This window comes from Lynx canadensis, chromosome A2, assembly GCF_007474595.2.
Source record: "Lynx canadensis isolate LIC74 chromosome A2, mLynCan4.pri.v2, whole genome shotgun sequence".
In the NCBI taxonomy this organism is placed as follows: Eukaryota; Metazoa; Chordata; class Mammalia; order Carnivora; family Felidae; genus Lynx; species Lynx canadensis.
Genome location: NC_044304.2, coordinates 4746514 through 4763875, shown reverse-complemented (window position 1 = coordinate 4763875; position 17362 = coordinate 4746514). Strand labels below are relative to the sequence as shown.

The window sequence follows — 17362 nt, the reverse complement described above, 5'->3', positions numbered from 1 at the left end:
TGCTCAGCTGAAGATTGAGATGACAGATAAAAACTCTCTGTAGCCCAATCCGCCTCCTGCTGCCAGGGGGCAGCCTCGAGCACCCAACTCCTGTCCCACCCTCCTCCACCCAGAGCCCTCCAGGAGCTCCCACCTCCTTGGGGTAAAAGCCTAAGTCCTCCCAGCACTCCCCAAGGCCCTGCAAGACTTGCCCAGTCCCCTACCTGTCCTCCTCCCCTCCTCTCCTCCCCCTCGTCCCCTCACTCACTCTGCTCCAGCCACATGGGCCTTATTGCTGTCCCTCCAACTGCCATAAAGAGCCAGCCCTAGGACCTTTGCACAGGCTGTTCCCCCACTACTCACAAAACGCTCTTCCTCCAAATACCCACATAGCTTGCCCCATCACGTCATTCAAGTCTCTGCTCAAATGTCACCGATGGCACAATTTTACAGAGAAGCCTCTCTGAGGACCTGTAAAATTGCAGACACCCTCTCCCAACTCACACACACACACACACACACACACACACACACACACTCCACTGGTCTCCCTTCCTGTCATCTCCTTTAGACACCCTATAAATTGAATGTATTCATTTGCTAATTGCCCGCTCCCTAGACCTCCACAGAACCTAAATTCCAGACAGGATGGGTGCTTGGCATACAGTAATTTCATTACAATTTACTGGGCTAAGGCAGGAAAGGGGTGGGGGGGAGGGGGAATGGAAGGAGGAAGTGAAGGACAGAGGGAAGAGGTAGGTCGTTCTCAGAGGATCGTCATGAGTATTTCTTGCAATCACGCAAAGGTAACAGGGACCCGGTCCTGACAGCCACAAGCTGACTGTGGGGATCGGTGGGATTTGTAGGGAACAGAGAACACACACCTCTAACGGTAGAGCCTCTGCCCAGTTCCAGTCAAATGTCTCTATGTGCCAACAGGAACCCGTATCCACGGTTATCCCAATTTCCAAGAGAAGCCAGAAAGCCAGACTTTTACATGATGTCTCCTGGTGTTTAGTTATTTGCAACGAATGACATACTGTGTGTTAGGTTGAACCACACGACTTTGTGTTCTTGTAGGTCAAAGAGTCGAAGGTAGGCAATGCTGTGTGACTTAGCGCCCATAGGATGCTTACCACAGGGTCCCGCACAAAGTAGGTGATAAATGCTAGTTACTATCAGTGTTCAGACAGCCGCCGACGAGAGTGAGCTCCAGCTTACATGAATCATGTGCCAAGCCACTGAGGTAGGGGCTATGTTCCTCTCCTTCTTCTAGCTGGGCACATTGAGCACACAGACATCAAGTAATTTGCCCAAGGTGACACAGCGCGTAAGTGGGAGAGTGGGCATTTGAACCCAGGCTGACTGACTCAAGTCCATGTTCATAACCACTGCCCCAGTAGTCATGACACAGACAGTGTCCAGACACAGAGAGGAGGAAGAGAGCCTAGGGGCTAAGCCAGGTCTCTGAAGAGACACGCCCTCCCTGTCTCCACAGACCCCCGACAATATTCTCATCAAGAAGGACTCCCTATCTTCTCAGAACCAGGTTGGCATCTTGTCCCTGTCTTGGAACATCCCGGAGCTGGTCAAGTATGTCAGGCCCTCCTAGAGGGGGTTCCCTTTGCCAAGGGAGGGCGTCTGGCTGGCTCACTCACCTGCCTTCCCCACAGTACAGGGCAGTGGAAGATAGAAGCCCACTATGAAGATGCCCCACAGCAGGTATTCTCTGCTGAGTTCGAGGTGAAGGAGTACGGTAAGAGGAGGAAGGAGTCAGGGTGGGGGCCCCAAGTGCCAGGCCCAGTGCTGACAGCCTACTGGTGCCGTCTCGACCCCAGTGCTGCCCAGTTTTGAGGTCCAAGTGGAGCCTACAGAGAAATTCTACTACATTGATGACCCACAGGGCCTGGAGGTCACCATCACGGCCAGGTGAGGGGCTAGGAATGGGGCCAAGTGGGAGGGGAGGGGAGGGGGGCCAGGTGAGGGCTAGATGACAGGCCAGGTTGGCAGCTAGGGGTGGAGCCAGGTAGGGGCCGGGTAAGGGAACCCGGGTGCAGTGTGGCCAGGTGTGGGACCAGGTGGGCGCTGAGTGAAGAACCAGATACTGGCCAGGTAAGCACCAGGCGAGGGACCAGGGGTCCGTGGAAGTTTGCAGGCAGCCTCGCCCTTCAGGAGAGGAGCATCTGAGACCCTCTTGCCTCTCAGGTTCTTGTATGGGAAGAATGTGGATGGAATAGCCTTCGTCATCTTTGGGGTCCAGGATGGTGAGCAGAGGATTTCGCTGCCCCAGTCCCTCAGCCGTGTTCAGGTGCTCTGCCCCTCTGAGCCTCCTCCACTTTGGACTTCCCCCTCCCTCACCTGTGCCCCTCCCCCTCTCTGAGCCTTCCTTCCTCCCCCAGATCGATGATGGCAGTGGGGAGGCCAGGCTGGAACGAAAGGTCCTGCTGAGCGGGGTGGAACCCTCCGGAGCAGATGCCCTGGTGGGGAAGTCGTTGTACGTGTCTGTCACCGTTATCCTGCACTCAGGTGAGGCCTGGTCTGAGGAAAGGGACCCAAATGAGGGGGGAGGCCCAGTGTGCGGGCAGAGGCCCAGAATGGATGTGGAATGCAGTGTGACAGGGGAGAACCAGTCTGAGGGCAGAGGCCAAGTGTAAGAGAGGATATCCAGAGGAAAGTGATACCCAGTGAGACAAAGGAGGCCCATTGTGAGGGTTGGGGGAGCCCCAGAATGAAAGTGGGATCCAGTCTGATAGAGGAGGGCCAATCTGAGGGGGGAGGGAGTCCCAGAATGAATGTGGGATCCAGTCTGATAGAGGTAGCTCATTCTGAGTGGGGGAGGTCCAGAATGAAAGTGAGATCCAGTCTGTAGAGGAGGCCCAGTCTGAGGGGGGAGGCTCAGTATGAAGGTGGGATCCAGTCTGATAGAGGAGGGCCAGTCTGAGGGGGAGGCCAGAATGAAGGTGGGATCCAGTCTGACAGGGGAGGCCCAGTCTGAGGGGGGAAGGAGCACCAGAATGAAAGTGGGATCCATCTGATAGAGGAGGCCCAGTCTGAGGGGGAGGCCCAATATGAAGGTGGGATCCAGTCTGACAGGGGAGGCCCAGTCTGAGGGGGAAGCCCAGTATGAATGTGGGATCCAATCTGATAGAGAAGGCCCAATCTGAGGGGGGAGGGAGCTTCAGAATGAAAGTGGGACCCAGTCTCATAGAGGAGGGCCAGTCTGAGGGTAGGCCCACTATGAAGGTGGGATCCAGTCTGAGGGGGGAGGCCTAGTCTGAGGGGGGAGGTCCAGAATGAAAGTGAGATCCAGTCTGATATAGGAGGCCCAGTGAGGGTGCAGGCCAGAATGAAGGTGGGATCCAGTCTGACAGAGGAGGCCCAGTCCGAGGGCTGAGGCCCAGTATGAAGGTGGGATCCAGTCTGATAGAGGAGGCCCAGTCTGAGAGGGGAGGCCCAGTATGAAAGTGGGATCCAGTCTGATAGAGAAGCCCAGTCTGAGAGGGGAGGCCAGAATGAAGGTGTGATCCTGTCCAACAGAGGAGGCCCAGTGAGGGGGGAGCTCAGAATGAAGGTGAAATCCAGTCTGATAGAGGCGGCCCAGTCTGAAGGGGGGAGGCCAGAATGAAGGTGGGATGCAGTCTGATAGAGGTGGCTGAATCTGAGGGGGGAGGCCCAGAATGAAATTGGGATGTAGTCTGTCAGGTGAGGCCAAGTCTGAGAGGGGAGGCCCAGTATGAATATGGGAACCAGTCTGATAGAGGAGGCCCATTCTGAGGGGGGGAGCTCCAGAATGAAGGGGGGATCCAGTCTGATATGGGAGGCCCAGTCTGAGGGGGGAGGCCCAGTATGAAGGTGGGAGCCAGTCTGATAGAGGAGGCCCAGTCTGATGGGGGGAGGCCAGAATGAAGGTGGGATCCAGTCTGACACAGGAGGCCCAGTCTGAGGGGGGAGGCCCAGTATGAATGCATGATCCAGTCTGACAAAAGAGGCCAAGTCTGAAGGTGGCAGCCAGCGACAGGGTAGCCATAGTCTGAGGAATGAAGGTGCCCGCCAGTTTGTCAGAGGAGGCCTGGTCTGAGGGAGGCCCACTATGAAGGTGGGAATTTGTCTGACAGAGGAGGCCTGGTCTGAGGGGGGAGGTCCAGAATAAAAGTGAGATCCAGTCTGATAGAGGAGGCCCAGTCTCAGGAGGGCAGCCCAAAATGAAATTGGGATCCAGTCTCACAGAGTGGACCCAGTCTGAAAACAGGCCCAGTGAGGTTGGGGGCCAGTCTGACAGAGGAGGTCCCATCCTAGTGGGGAGGCCAGAATGAAGGTGGGCAACAGTCTGACAGAGGAAGCCAGAGGAAGTCTGAGCACAGGAGGCCAGTACGAAGGTTGGATCCTGTCTGATGGATGATGTCCAGTCTGAGGAGGGAGGCCCAGCATGAAGGTGGGATCCAGTCTGACAGAGGAGTCCCAGTGATGGGGGAGGAACAGAATGAAGGTTCTAGCCAGTCTGATGGGGGAGGAACAGAATGAAGGTTCCAGCCAGTCTGATGGGGGAGGAACAGAATGAAGGTTCCAGCCAGTCTGATGCAGGAGGCCCAGTCTGAGGGAGGCCCAGTGTAAGGTGTGGTCCAACCTGGAGGGGTGGCCCAGGAACCTGCCCTCACGGCTGGCCCCCTCAGGCAGCGACATGGTGGAGGCGGAGCGCAGCGGGATCCCCATCGTGACCTCCCCCTACCAGATCCACTTCACCAAGACGTCCAAGTTCTTCAAACCAGGCATGCCCTTTGACCTCATGGTGAGACCCAGTGTGGGGCTGCCTCCCCCACCCTTCCCCTAAGCATCAGCCACGCCTCTGGGTCGACCTGAACGCCCTCCACCTGCCCCTGCACTGCACCCGCAGGTGTTCGTGACGAACCCCGACGGCTCCCCGGCACGCAACGTCCCTGTGGAGACCCAGGACTCCAGTGCACGGTCCTTGACCCAGGAAGACGGCGTGGCCAAGCTGATCATCAACACACCCAACAAACCGGTGCCCCTGCCCATCACCGTGAGTCCTCGCCCACCTGTAGCCCTACACTCAGGCGATAGGGGACTGGATTTGCATGGAGGGAATCTGTCCTCTGCCACAGTCATCCTGCCACATGAGGAGTGGGGTCCTTTTATTGTATCAGGGGATCCTGCCATTCACATAGAGGGTTTTCATCTGCATAGAGGGGATCTTATCTGCACCAGCAGTCTGGCCATCTGCATAGGTATATTCTAAGGATCCGGTGATTACATTTGACCCACCTGGATAATCCAAAACAGACTCCCCATCTGCAAACTCCCTCGGCCAGGGAAGGTACCGTATTCCCAGGTCCCAGGGATTAGGATGTGGACATCTTTGGGGGGCCAGAATTCATCCCCCTTTCCTCACCCAGGTAATCACTAGGAAGGATGGTATCCTGGAGTCACGACAGGCCACAAGCAGTATGCTCGCCCAACCCTACAAAATCATGGGCAGCTGCAGTCACTACCTCCATCTGTCTGTACCTCGCGTGGAGCTCAAGCCAGGGGAAGATCTCAATGTGAACATCCACCTGCGAATTGACCCCACCACCACCAAGCAGAAAGATATCTACTACTACACCTACCTGGTCCGTGCCCTCCTAGGATCCCCAGACCCCTCCTCCTTACTTCTGCAGCACCCCCAGGCCAGGGCCACCCCCCCCGCCCGACCTTGCTGATTCTTCCTTACACCAACCTGTCTCCCCCAGATCATGAACAAAGGGAAACTGTTGAAGGTGGGTCGACAGAAGCGTGAGCTCGGCCAGGATGTGGTCGCATTGCCCCTGACCATCACTGAGGACTTCATTCCTTCCTTCCGCCTGGTGGTTTACTACACCTGCCTTAACAGCAATGGCCAGAGGGAGGTGGTGGCCGATTCCGTGTGGGTGGATGTCAAGGACTCCTGTGTGGGCAAGGTAAGCTTCCGGAGCCTTCCTCTGCACCCATCTTGGCTCTCCCCGCCTGGCCAGTGCTCGCTCCGTCTCTGCCTCTCTCCAGCCTTCTGGGTGGGCTCCCCAACCGAGGCCCATCTTCTCCTTTTCCAGCTCCTTCTCTCCCCACCTCTGTTTCAGCCTCAGTATCTCCCTCCCTGCTGGCCTTTCCGCCTTCAGTCTGTCTGTCTCCACCGTTGCCCCTTCCTGACCAGCACAGCAGGGACACTGCCCTGGGCTGACTGCTGATGGAGACCCAGCCTGGCAGGGCTGACCCCTCACTCCCACCTCTGTGCCCCCCCCCCAACAGCTGGTGGTGAAAGGTGGCAGGAAGGAAGAGAGGGTTCACCTACCTGGCCAGCAGATGACCCTCAAGATCGAGGGAGACCACGGGGCCCGAGTGGGGCTCGTGGTGGTGGACAAGGGCGTGTTCGTGCTGAACAAGAAGAATAAGTTAACTCAAAGCAAGGTGCGCCCCGTACCGCTGGGGTGTGGCGGAAGCAAAGGGGTGGCGTGGGCTGAGGCGCGGGTGGCGCTCAGAAGGGAACCGGAAGTGGGGTTAGGCGTGGGCGGGACGGAGGCTGGGACGGACACAGACGTGGCGCGGAAGTGAAGGCTGCGGGTGGGAGCTTGGATGGAGGAGTCCGCGCTGGGGGCGGTTGGCGGGGGCTGTGCACACAGCTCTGAGAGGGGTCTGGGACCAGAACGGAGGGGCGGTCGGACATGTCAGCCTGGTGACCCCTGCCCTCCTGCAGATCTGGAACGTGGTAGAGAAGGCTGACATCGGCTGCACCGCAGGCAGCGGGAAGGATTATGCCGGCGTCTTCACGGACGCAGGGCTGGCCTTCCAGACCAACACAAACCTGCAGACCCCGGATAGGACAGGTGAGGGCCGGGGCCTCCACCCCAGATGCTGAGAGCAGGTGGAGGGCACTGTTCTGAGGTCCTCAGATGCTGAGAGCAGGTGGGGGCCCTGGGTTCAAGTCCTGCCCCAGCCCCCACCTAGTGAATCACTGCCTACTGAGCCTCAGTTTCCTCATCTGTCAAATGGGAACAACAACTCATGGCTCCCTCACGGCTACTGAGAGGAGTACATCGGGGACCCTCCGTTGACGCTTAACCCATCTTGTTCGCGTGTGCCCTCCACTCAGATCCCCAGTGCCCCAAACCAGCTACCCGGCGCCGCCGCTCAGTGATGCTCATGGAGAAGAGGATGGACAAAGGTTGGGGCCCCCCACCTCCCCCCAAACCCTGTCCCTCCGGGATCCATCCCAGGAGGGAGCAGGGCAGGGCCCGGCCCTGGGGACATCCTACCCGTGGTCCGCCCTGAGCTCCTCCTGCTTTGAGGTCCCGGTTGAGGCCCTGACCAGTGTCGTGTCCCCACAGTGGGTCAGTACCCAAGGCAGCTGCGCAAGTGCTGTGAACATGGCATGCGGGAGAACCCCATGAAGTTCTCGTGCCAGCGCAGGGCCCGGTTCATCCAGCACGAGGCCTCGTGCGTGAAGGCCTTCCTGGACTGTTGCAACTACATCACCCAGCTGAGGCTCAACCACACCCGTAGTGCCCACCTGGGATTGGCCCGGAGTGAGTCCACTTGCCTATGGCTGGCCAGAGCGGGGAGGGCCTGGACTGAAGGGAGTAGGCTCGGTCAGAGGGGGGCAGGCCTGGTTTGAAGGAGGAGGCCAGCCAGAGTGGGGAAGCTCTGTGAGAGTGGGGATGGCCTGGTCTGAGGGAAGAGGCCCAGGCCAGAGTGCGAAAGCTTGATCAGAGGGGGTAGGGCCTGATCTGAGGGAGGAGGGCAGCCAGAGTGGGGAGACTGGGTGAGAGCAGCCAGGACCTGTCTGAGGGAGAAGAACCTATCTGAATGGGGGAAGGTGCCTGTTTGGGTGGAAGGATGCCTGTGTCTGAGGGGGGAGGAGGGCCTGTCTGAAGGGGGAGGATGCTTCTGTCTGAGATGCGTTTTTAGCCTGCCTTTACCAAAGAAAACTCAATTATGTTGCTTTCCAAAGAGGTGCCTAACTCAATGCCTAACAACATCTGTTGATTTGTTTTCATTCATTCATTCCCTCCCTCCCTCATTCATTCACTCACTCATTCATTCATTCACTCATTCATTCATTCAGTTCTGGATAAGACAAAACATGTGCACACTTGAAACTTTACATCTCGGGCCAAATAAATGTTAAGCCAAGAGAAATTTCTCTTCCAAGAAGCCCATTGAAAGCAGAACCAGAGTGGTCCCCACCACAAGGCGGCCCTGACAGAACTGGTGGGAATCCTACCTGCCATTTGCTCAGAGCCTTTGAGCCCAGTGAGGCCTGATGTCTGCTTTTTAAAAATGCTTTTTGATGTGTCTTATGTAGAGAAAGGCCTTTCTGCTAGGATGGGTGCAGTGGAAACCAAGCCCACAGAGAGCCCCCCGCACCACGGGCAGCATGGCCCCTGTCGTGAGGGTCCCCCTGGCAGATTCCCTCTCGGCCCGCCCTGTCCAGATTGCTCTTTTTAACCCCTGTGTGCAGAGTGGTGCTTGCTGCACTGACCCTTCTCACTGGCCCTTTGAACACTTCTTTTGCACATCCCATCGTTTTCATGGGGGACCAGAAACTGTGTCGTCCAAATTGGGCTCTGAGAACAAGGGCCCGTGTGAGCAGCTCTTGAAACCAAGGGAAGTTACCTTATCGACCACAGGATGAAAAGTCACGAAACAGAACCCCTTTGCTTAAAAACTAAGGAAGATGGGGAAACGCCATAGCGGCAGGCTGCCCGATCCAAGCAAACATCATCATTTTTTTTAAAATCTTTAGACTCAAGCAGAAAAAGGAGAAATGGGCATAAAAACCTTTTATCCCTCTGAATCATTTGAGGCCGCACCATTGAGGCCCCTAATTAGCTCCGTGTGGAATTTCTAGAAGCAAAGATATTCTGCCACAAAACCACAGCACAGGCATCAGAATTAGGACGTTAATGTTGACTTGTTTACCACCACCAAAACCTCCAACCCTGTTCAGGCTGGCCAGTGGTTTCCCTTTGGTTTGGTCTGGTCTGGTTTGGCTTGGATCCTTTATAGGAAAAGGATCTGTGCAGAAGCAGACGTCGTATTTACTGGTGGGGTCTCCTTGGTGTCCTTGGATCTGCTCAACCCCTGGCAGCACAGCCGTCTTGAGTGACTTTCACGTCCGGCATTTGGGGGCCTGTCCCACGGTTTGGGTTGGCTCCATGCTTCCTCGTAATGACATCCAGGTTTTGCATTTGGGGGCAGCACTGTCACAGGAGAGACACTATGGATTCTCAGTGCAGCATGTCGGGAGCCCAAAGACATTGATTTGTCCCATTGTTGGTGCTGTGAGTCTTGATCACGTGATTAAGGCGCTGTCTGCTGGGTCTCTCCACTGTAAAGTTCCTCCTTATTCCTGGATAGTCTATTTCTAAACCTCTTTCTGCTATCAGATCAGGGCAAAATTTAAGCCAAGGGAAAATTTCCCCCAAATCAATTTTTATGTAGCCTTTATGACAGCAGGTATGGATCCTTATATGGTAACACATACTTTTCATGTACACTCATATTTTTATTATTTATTTATTTATTTATTTATTTATTTATTATATTTATATTTATTTATTTATTTTATTTATTTATTTTTGCTTAGAAATGTGCAGTCACCTCCTAAAGGCAGACATCACCAAAGGGGACACATATTTCTGAATTCTTTTAGCTGGAAGGCTAGCACGCCCTCCACCATCACCCCCCAAAAAACACACAAAGATTCCCAACACACATGAGTAAAGGGCTGAATCTTCAGTCTGTGCGAATTATTCTAATCTAGGCTTGGTGCTTTCTGCTCCAGTGACCTATAGACTTTCTTTCTCAAAGAGGAAAATTAGACAAAATATCTGATCTACTGGGATATGGCTTACACACACTCAGGTGTTTTCTCCCCCAGCCTTGTGTAATTTCTTTCTTTCTTTTTTTTTTTAAATTTATTGCCAATGCGTGTAGTCTTGGCTTCAGGAGCGCATTCCTATGATTCATCATTTACATACAACCCCAGTGCTCATCCCAAGTGTCCTCCTCAATGCCCATCACCCATTTTCCCCACTCCCCCATATCCTATTCCCATCAACCCTCAGTCTGTTCTCTGTTTAAGAGTCTCTTATGGTTTGTCTCCCTCTCTCTTCGTATCTAATTTTTCCTTTCCTCCCACTATGGTCTTCTGTTAAGTTTCTCAAATTCCACATAGGAGTGAAATCATACGATATCTGCCTTTCTCTGACTGACTTATTTCACTTAGCATAATACCCTCCAGATCCAACCACGTTGTTGCAAATGGTCAGCTTTCCTTCTTTTTCATCACCCAGTAGTATTCCATTCTCTGTATATATAGCCATTCATCAGTTGATGGACATTTGAGCTCTTTCCATAATTTGGCTATTGTTGAAATGCTACTATAACCACTGGAGTACATGTGCCCCTACGAATCAGCACCCGTGTGCCCTTTAGGATAAATTTCTAGTAGTGCTATTGCTGGGCCATAGGGTAAATCTAATTTTGATTTTTTGAGGGACCTCCACACTGTTTTCCAGTGTGGCTACACCAGTTTGTATTCCCACCAACAGTGCAAGAGGGTTCCCCTTTCTCCACATCCTCACCAACATCTGTTGTTTCCTGAGTTGTTACTTTTAGCCACTGACCAGTGTGAGGGGGTATCTCAATGTGTTTTTGGTTTGTATTTCCCTGATGATGAGTGATGTCGAGCATCTTGTCATGTGCCTGTTTACCATCTGGATGTCTTTTTTGGAAAAGTGTCTATTCATGTTTTCTGCCCATTTCTTCACTGGATTATTTGTTTTCTGGGTGTTGAGTTTGGTAAGTTGTTTATAGATTTTGTATACTAACTAACCCTTTATCCGTTATGTCATTTGCAAATATCTTCTCCCATTCCATCGGTTACCTTTTAGTTTTGTTGATTGTTTCCCGTGCTGTGCAGAGACTTTTTACCTTGATGAGGTCCCAAATAGTCCGCTTTTGCTTTTATTTCCCTTGCCTTCAGAGACACATCAAGTAAGAAGTTGCTGCGGCCGAGGTCAAAGAGGTTGCTGCCAGTTTTCTCCTGTAGGATCTTGATGGTTTCCTGTCTCACACTTAGGTCTTTCATCCATTTTCAATTTATTTTTGTGTATGGTGTAAGAAAGTGGTCCAGGTTCATTCTTCTGCATGTTGCTGTCCAGTTTTCCCAGCATCACTTGCTGAAAGGACTGTCTTTTTTCCATTGCATACTCTTTCCTGCTTTGTTGAAGATTAGTTGGCCATACATTTGTGGGTCCATTTTTGGGTTCTTTATTCTGTTCCATTGGTCTATGTGTCTGTTTTTGTGCCAATACCATACTGTCTTAATGATTACAGCTTTGTAATACAGACTAAAGTCCGGGATTGTGATGCCTCCAGCTTTGGTTTTCTTTTCAACATTACTTTGGCTATCTGGGGTCTTTTGTGGTTTCATAAAAATCTTAGGATTGTTTGTTCTAGCTCTGTGAAGAATGCTGGTGCTGTTTCCATTGGGGTTGCAGTGAATGTGTAGATCACTTTGGGTAGTATCGACATTTTAACAATACTTATTCTTCCAATCCATGAGCAGGGAATGTTTTTCCATTTCTTTGTGTCTTCTTCCGTTTCTTTCATAAACTTTCTATAGTTTTCAGTGTACAGATCTTTTACCTCCTTGGTTAGGTTTATTCCTAGGTATTTGGTGGTTCTTTGTGCAATTGTAAATGGGGTTGATTACTTGATACAGTTTTCCGTTTCTTCATTATTCGTGTCTAGAAATGCAACCGACTTCTGTACAATGATTTTGTATCCTGCGACCTTGCTGAATTCATGGATCAGTTCCAGCAGTTTTTGGTGGAGTCTTTGGGGTTTTCCAGGTAGAGTATCCTTTCATCCGCGAAGAGTGAAAGTTCGACACTTCTCTCAGTTTTGGTGCCTTTTATTTTGTTTTGTTGTCTGATTGCTGAGGTTAGTACTTCCAGTGACACCAGTGGTAAAAGGGGACAACCCTGTCGTGTTCCTGATCTCAGTGGCAAAGCTCTCGGTTTTTCCCCATTGATGATGATATTAGTTGTGGCCTTTCATATATGGCTTTGATGATGTTAAGGCGTGTCCCTTCTATCCTGACTTTCTTGAGGGTTTTTTAAAGAAAGGATGCTGTTGGGGCGCCTGGGGGGCTCAGATGGTTAAGCATCTGACTTCGGCTCAGGTCACGATCTCGCGGTCCGTGAGTTCGAGCCCCGCGTCGGGCTCTGGGCTGATGGCTCGGAGCCTGGAGCCTGTTTCCGATTCTGTGTCTCTCTCTCTCTGCCCCTCCCCTGTTCATGCTCTGTCTCTCTCTCTGTCCCAAAAATAAATAAACGTTGAAAAAAAAGAAAAAAAAAAAAAAAGAAAGGATGCTGTTTTTGTCAAATGCTTTTTCTGCATCTATTGACAGGATCCTATGGTTTTTATCCGTTCTTCTATTAATGTGATGTATCATGTTGATTGATTTGCAAATATTGAACCAGCCCTGCAGTCCAGGAAAGAATCCCACTTGATCATGTTGAGGAATTCTTTTAATATACTGTTGAATTCGATTTGCTAATATCTTGTTGAGAATTTTTACATCCATTTTCATCAGGTATATTGGCCTGTAATTCTCCTTTTTAGTGGGGTCTTTGGTTTGTGATCAAGGTAATGCTGGCGTCAAAGAATGAGTGTGTGGGGCGCCTGGCTGGCTCAGTCGGTTAAGCGTCCGACTTCAACTCAGGTCACGATCTCACGGTCTGTGAGTTCGAGCCCTGCGTCGGGCTCTGGGCTGATGGCTCAGAGCCTGGAGCCTGCTTTGGATTCTGTGTCTCCCTCTCTCTCTGACCCTCCCCCGTTCATGCTCTGTCTCTCTCTGTGTCAAAAATAAATAAACGTTAAAAAAAATTAAAAAAAAAAGAGTGAGCGTGGAAGCTTTCCTTCCATTTCTATCTTTTTGGAGCAGCTTGTGAGTGATAGGTATTAACTCTGCTTTAAATGTCTGGTAGAATTCTCCTGGGAAGTCATCTGGCCCAGGACTCTTATTTGTTGGGAGATTTTTGATAACTGATTCAATTTCTTCACTGGTTATGGGTCCGTTCAAATTTTCTATTTCTTCCCTTTGGAGTTTATGTAGTGCATGGGTGTCTAGGAATTTGTCCATTTCTTACAGGTTGTCCAGTTTGTTGGCATATAATTTTTCATTGTATTCTCAAATAATTTTTGTATTTCAGCGGTGTTTGCTGTGATCTCTCCTCTTTTCTTTGTGATTTTATCTGTTCCCAACCAGATTTTCACTTTGAGAAATCTGGCTAGGAGGTTATCAGTTTTGTTTATTCTTTCAAAATACCAGCTCTTAGATTCATTTATCTGTTCTGTTTTTTGGATTCTATATTGTTTATTTCTGCTCTAATCTTTATTAATTCTCTTCTTCTGGCTTTGGGCTTGTTTTTTTTTTTTTTTTTTTTTTTTTTTTTTTTGCTGCTGTCTTTCTAGTTCCTTTGGTTGTGAGGGTAGATTCTGTATTTGGAATCTTTCTTGCTTCTTGACAAAGGCCTGAAATCCAATGTATTGTCCTCTTAGAACTACCTTTGCTGCACCTCAGAGGGTTTTGACTTTCATGTTTTCATTTTCATTCCCTTCCATACATTTTTAAATTCCTCCTTTAATTTCCTGAATTACCCATTCATTCTTTGCTAGGGTTTTATTTAACCTCTATGTATTTGGGGGCTTTCCGAATTTTTCTTGTGGTTGATTTCAAGTTTCATAGCATTGTGATCTGAAAATATGCATGGTATGATTTCAATCTCTTTATACTTGTTGAGGGCTGATTTGTGTCCCAGTAAGTGATCTCTTCTGGAGAAAGTTCCATGTGCCCTCAAGAAGAATGTGTATTCTGCTACTTTTGGATGAAAAGTTCTGAATACATCTGTTAAGTCCATCTGTCATTCTGAGCCATTGTTTCCTTATTGATTTTCTGATTATATGATCTGTCCATTGCGGTAAATGGAGTATTAAAGTACCCTATAATCACAGTATTATTGTGTATACATTCATTTATGTTTGTGATTGATTTATATATTTGGGTGCTACACACTGGGGGCTTAAACATTTATAATTATTAACTCTTCTTGATGGATACGCCTCTCAATTATGATATAATGCCCTTCTTCATCTCTTGTTATAGACTTTGTTTTAAAATCTAGTTTGTGTGATATAAGTATGGCTACTCCAGCTATCTTTTGATGTCCAATAGCATGATAGATGGTTCTCCATCCCCTCACTCTCAATCTGCAGGTGTTCTCAGGTCTAAAATGAGTTTCTTGTAGGCAACATATAGATGGATCTTATTTTTTTTTTATCCATTCTGATACCCTGTGTCTTTTGATTGGGGCATTTAGTCCATTTACATTCAGAGTGATTATTGAAATGTATGGATTTACTGCCATTGTGTTATCTGCAGGTTTTGTGCTTATGGTGATGTCTCTGGTCCCTTGTAGTCATTGCTGCTTTCCACTCACAGAGTCCCCCTTACGCTCTCCTGCAGGGCCGGTTTAGTGGTCACAAACTCCTTCAGTTTTTGTTTGTCTGGGAAAGCCTTTATCTCTCCTTCTATTCTGAATGGCAGCCTTCCTGGATGAAGGATTCTTGGCTGCCTAGTTTTGCTCTTCAGCACATGGAATGTTTCCTGCCACTCGCTTCTGGCCTGCCAAGTTTCAGTGGACAGGTCTGCTACTACCCTTATGTGTCTACCCTTGTAGGTTAAGGCCCGTTTTTCCCTAGCTGCTTTCATAATTCTCTTTTTATCTTTGTATTTTGCAGTTTCACTATGATTATGTCATTTTTTGTTGATTTTGAAGGGAGTTCTCTGTGCCTCTAGCACTTGGATGCCTGTTTCCTTCCCCAGATGAGGGAAGTTCTCAGCTATAATTTGTTCACATAAACCTTCTGAGCCCTTTCCTTCTCTCTTCTTCTTCCAGAACTCCTATGATACGGTTATTATTTCATTTCACAGAATCACGTAGGTCTCTAAATCTCCCCTCATGGTCTAGTAATTTCCTTGCCCTCCTTTTTTTCAGCTTCATCATTTTCCATAACTTTGTCTTCTATTTCGCTTATTCTCTCTTCGACTTCTTCCATCCTTGCTGTCACTGCAGCTGGGTTATTTTGCATCTCATTTACAACATTTCTTAATTCTTCTTGATTATTTCATAGGTCTTTGATCTCTTCAGCAATAGATTCTTTGCTGTCTTCTATACTTTTTTCAAGCCCAGCTATCAGTCTTATGACGGTTTTTCTAAATTATTGTTCAGATATATTGTTTAGATCTGTTTTGAGAAGTTCTCTGGCTGTCATTTCATCCTGGAATTTCTTTTGAGGAGAATTCTTCCATTTCATCATTTTGGCTAGGTTTCTGATTTTTACACATTTTAATAGCTTGTTATGTGTCCTGCACCTGTGAGTCCTACTATATTAAGAATAGGTCATACACTGCCCAGGTCCTGGGACTTCCAGAAGTGTTTGTGGAGTGTGATCATGCACTCTGTTGCATATTTGGCTGTTCTATCCCACTGCTCATAGTGGTGATGGTTTGGACCTTCCACCAGGTGTGTTTTCATTTGTTCATTGAAGGAACCCTGGAAAAAGGAAAGGTGAGAGGAGCCTGATTCCCATACAAAGAGAAAAATGAAAGGGGCATTAAAAAAAGGTCAGGAAGAAAATCAAATAAACTATAAAGTTTATTAACTATAAAGTTAATCCAGAGATGTGTAGAGATAAGTATCTCTGGGGACAGTGGAGAAATGGGTCTGTTCTCAACCCAGATTTGTCTCCTCCTCACCCGTGCCTCCCAGGTGACTTGGATGAGGATATAATCCCGGAAGAGGAAATCATTTCCCGAAGCCAGTTCCCTGAGAGCTGGCTGTGGCGCATAGAGGAACTCAGTGAACCTGAGAAAGATGGGTAAGGCTGAGACACCCCCCCACCTTAACCCCCTCACCCCCAGGCCAGCTCCTATAGCGGCCCCATCTGGACCACTTCGTTTGCATGCACCCATGCCTCTCTTTTCTGGAATCACTGGGCAACCCCACAACCCAGCCTAGAAAAAAAATCAAGAGTCAGGCTCCCTCCGTGTGCCCAGCCCCCACTCCTCCCTCCAACCTGCCCCTTGGGGCCCCTCCACACCAGCTCTCCCCCCAGGCCCCTGACACCTGCCTCTTTTTAATACCCCCACTTCTCCTCCATCCAGAATCTCCACAAAGACCATGAATATATTTTTGAAAGACTCCATCACCACCTGGGAGATTCTGGCGGTGAGCTTGTCGAACAAGAAAGGTGAGAGAGGGTGGTGGCCCCATGCTCACGAGTCAGGGATCCCAGGGCCATTGGGCGTTTTCTCATCCCATCCAGAGAGATCCCCTGTTTCTTGGTGGCTGACACACTGCTCCCAGGTGACAAGTGGGGGTGTCAGATCCTGCTCTGTGGGTGACGAGTCAGCGCCTTTTGTAAATAGATTTTCTTTCGAGAGCAGTTTTAGGTTGACAGCAAAATTGAGGGGAAGGTACAGAGAGTTCCCACATACACCCAGTCTACCCACCCCCGACGCACACAGTCTGCCCCGCGCAGACATGCACTATCAGCATCCCTCACCAGCATGGCGTATTCGTGACACTGACACGCCTATCGTCACCCCAAGTTCATCATTGACATGAGCGTTCACTCTCAGTGTTGTACGATCTGCAGGTTTGGACACAGATATAAGGACATATGTCTACCATTGTACTATAATACAGAATAATTTGCAACAACAAACATGCTTAAGGGGTGGTGTTGACAGGGTGATGGGTAAAGCGATTAAGAAAATATAAAAGAGGAAGCAGGATGAAATGTATGATTGGAACATCCGTGGTCGGATTGTGAAACTTGGCAAAAAAAAGAAAAAAGAAAAAAAGAAAGGTAACCAGGAGGCTGGGGACCTGACACAGGGAGCTGGGGGGCCCTGGCCTAATAGGGGTGGTCTCGGGCAGGCCTGGGAGCAGGGTGAGAGGAGAGGGAGGCGATAACTTTAAGCCCAGATGCGTAATATATTCTTGTGATCATTTTGAAAACAAAATGTGAATGCAAAAAAATATATATATATAATAATCCATGATGAACAAAATGTGTCCATTGTAAATAGAAGCCACTGGGGCGCCTGGGTGGCTTACGTGGGTTAAGTGTCTGACTTCGGCTCAGGTCATGATCTTGCAGTTTGTGAATTTAAGCCCCGCATCGGGCTCTCTGCTGACAGCTCAGAGCCTGGAGCCTGCTTCAGAGTCTGTGTCTTCCTCTCACTCTGCCCCTCCCCTGTTCGCGCTTGGTCTCT

The 17362-nt window shown here is 49.7% G+C and overlaps 1 protein-coding gene across 2 annotated transcripts in view; it reads left to right on the top strand.

Annotated features, from left to right (window-relative positions):
- Positions 1–17362, top strand: part of LOC115499303 (complement C3-like) — a 40028-nt gene that overhangs the window by 1673 nt on the left and 20993 nt on the right. For both annotated transcript variants that reach the window (XM_030293107.2, XM_032595704.1), the window contains exons 5-19: positions 1478–1572; positions 1653–1735; positions 1818–1908; positions 2185–2287; positions 2379–2505; positions 4650–4765; positions 4871–5017; positions 5391–5606; positions 5727–5933; positions 6259–6417; positions 6704–6833; positions 7100–7171; positions 7335–7532; positions 15852–15960; positions 16247–16332. In XM_030293107.2, coding sequence (XP_030148967.1) covers positions 1478–1572; positions 1653–1735; positions 1818–1908; positions 2185–2287; positions 2379–2505; positions 4650–4765; positions 4871–5017; positions 5391–5606; positions 5727–5933; positions 6259–6417; positions 6704–6833; positions 7100–7171; positions 7335–7532; positions 15852–15960; positions 16247–16332 — 1939 coding nt within the window. The remainder of the gene's footprint in view (positions 1–1477; positions 1573–1652; positions 1736–1817; positions 1909–2184; positions 2288–2378; positions 2506–4649; positions 4766–4870; positions 5018–5390; positions 5607–5726; positions 5934–6258; positions 6418–6703; positions 6834–7099; positions 7172–7334; positions 7533–15851; positions 15961–16246; positions 16333–17362) is intronic.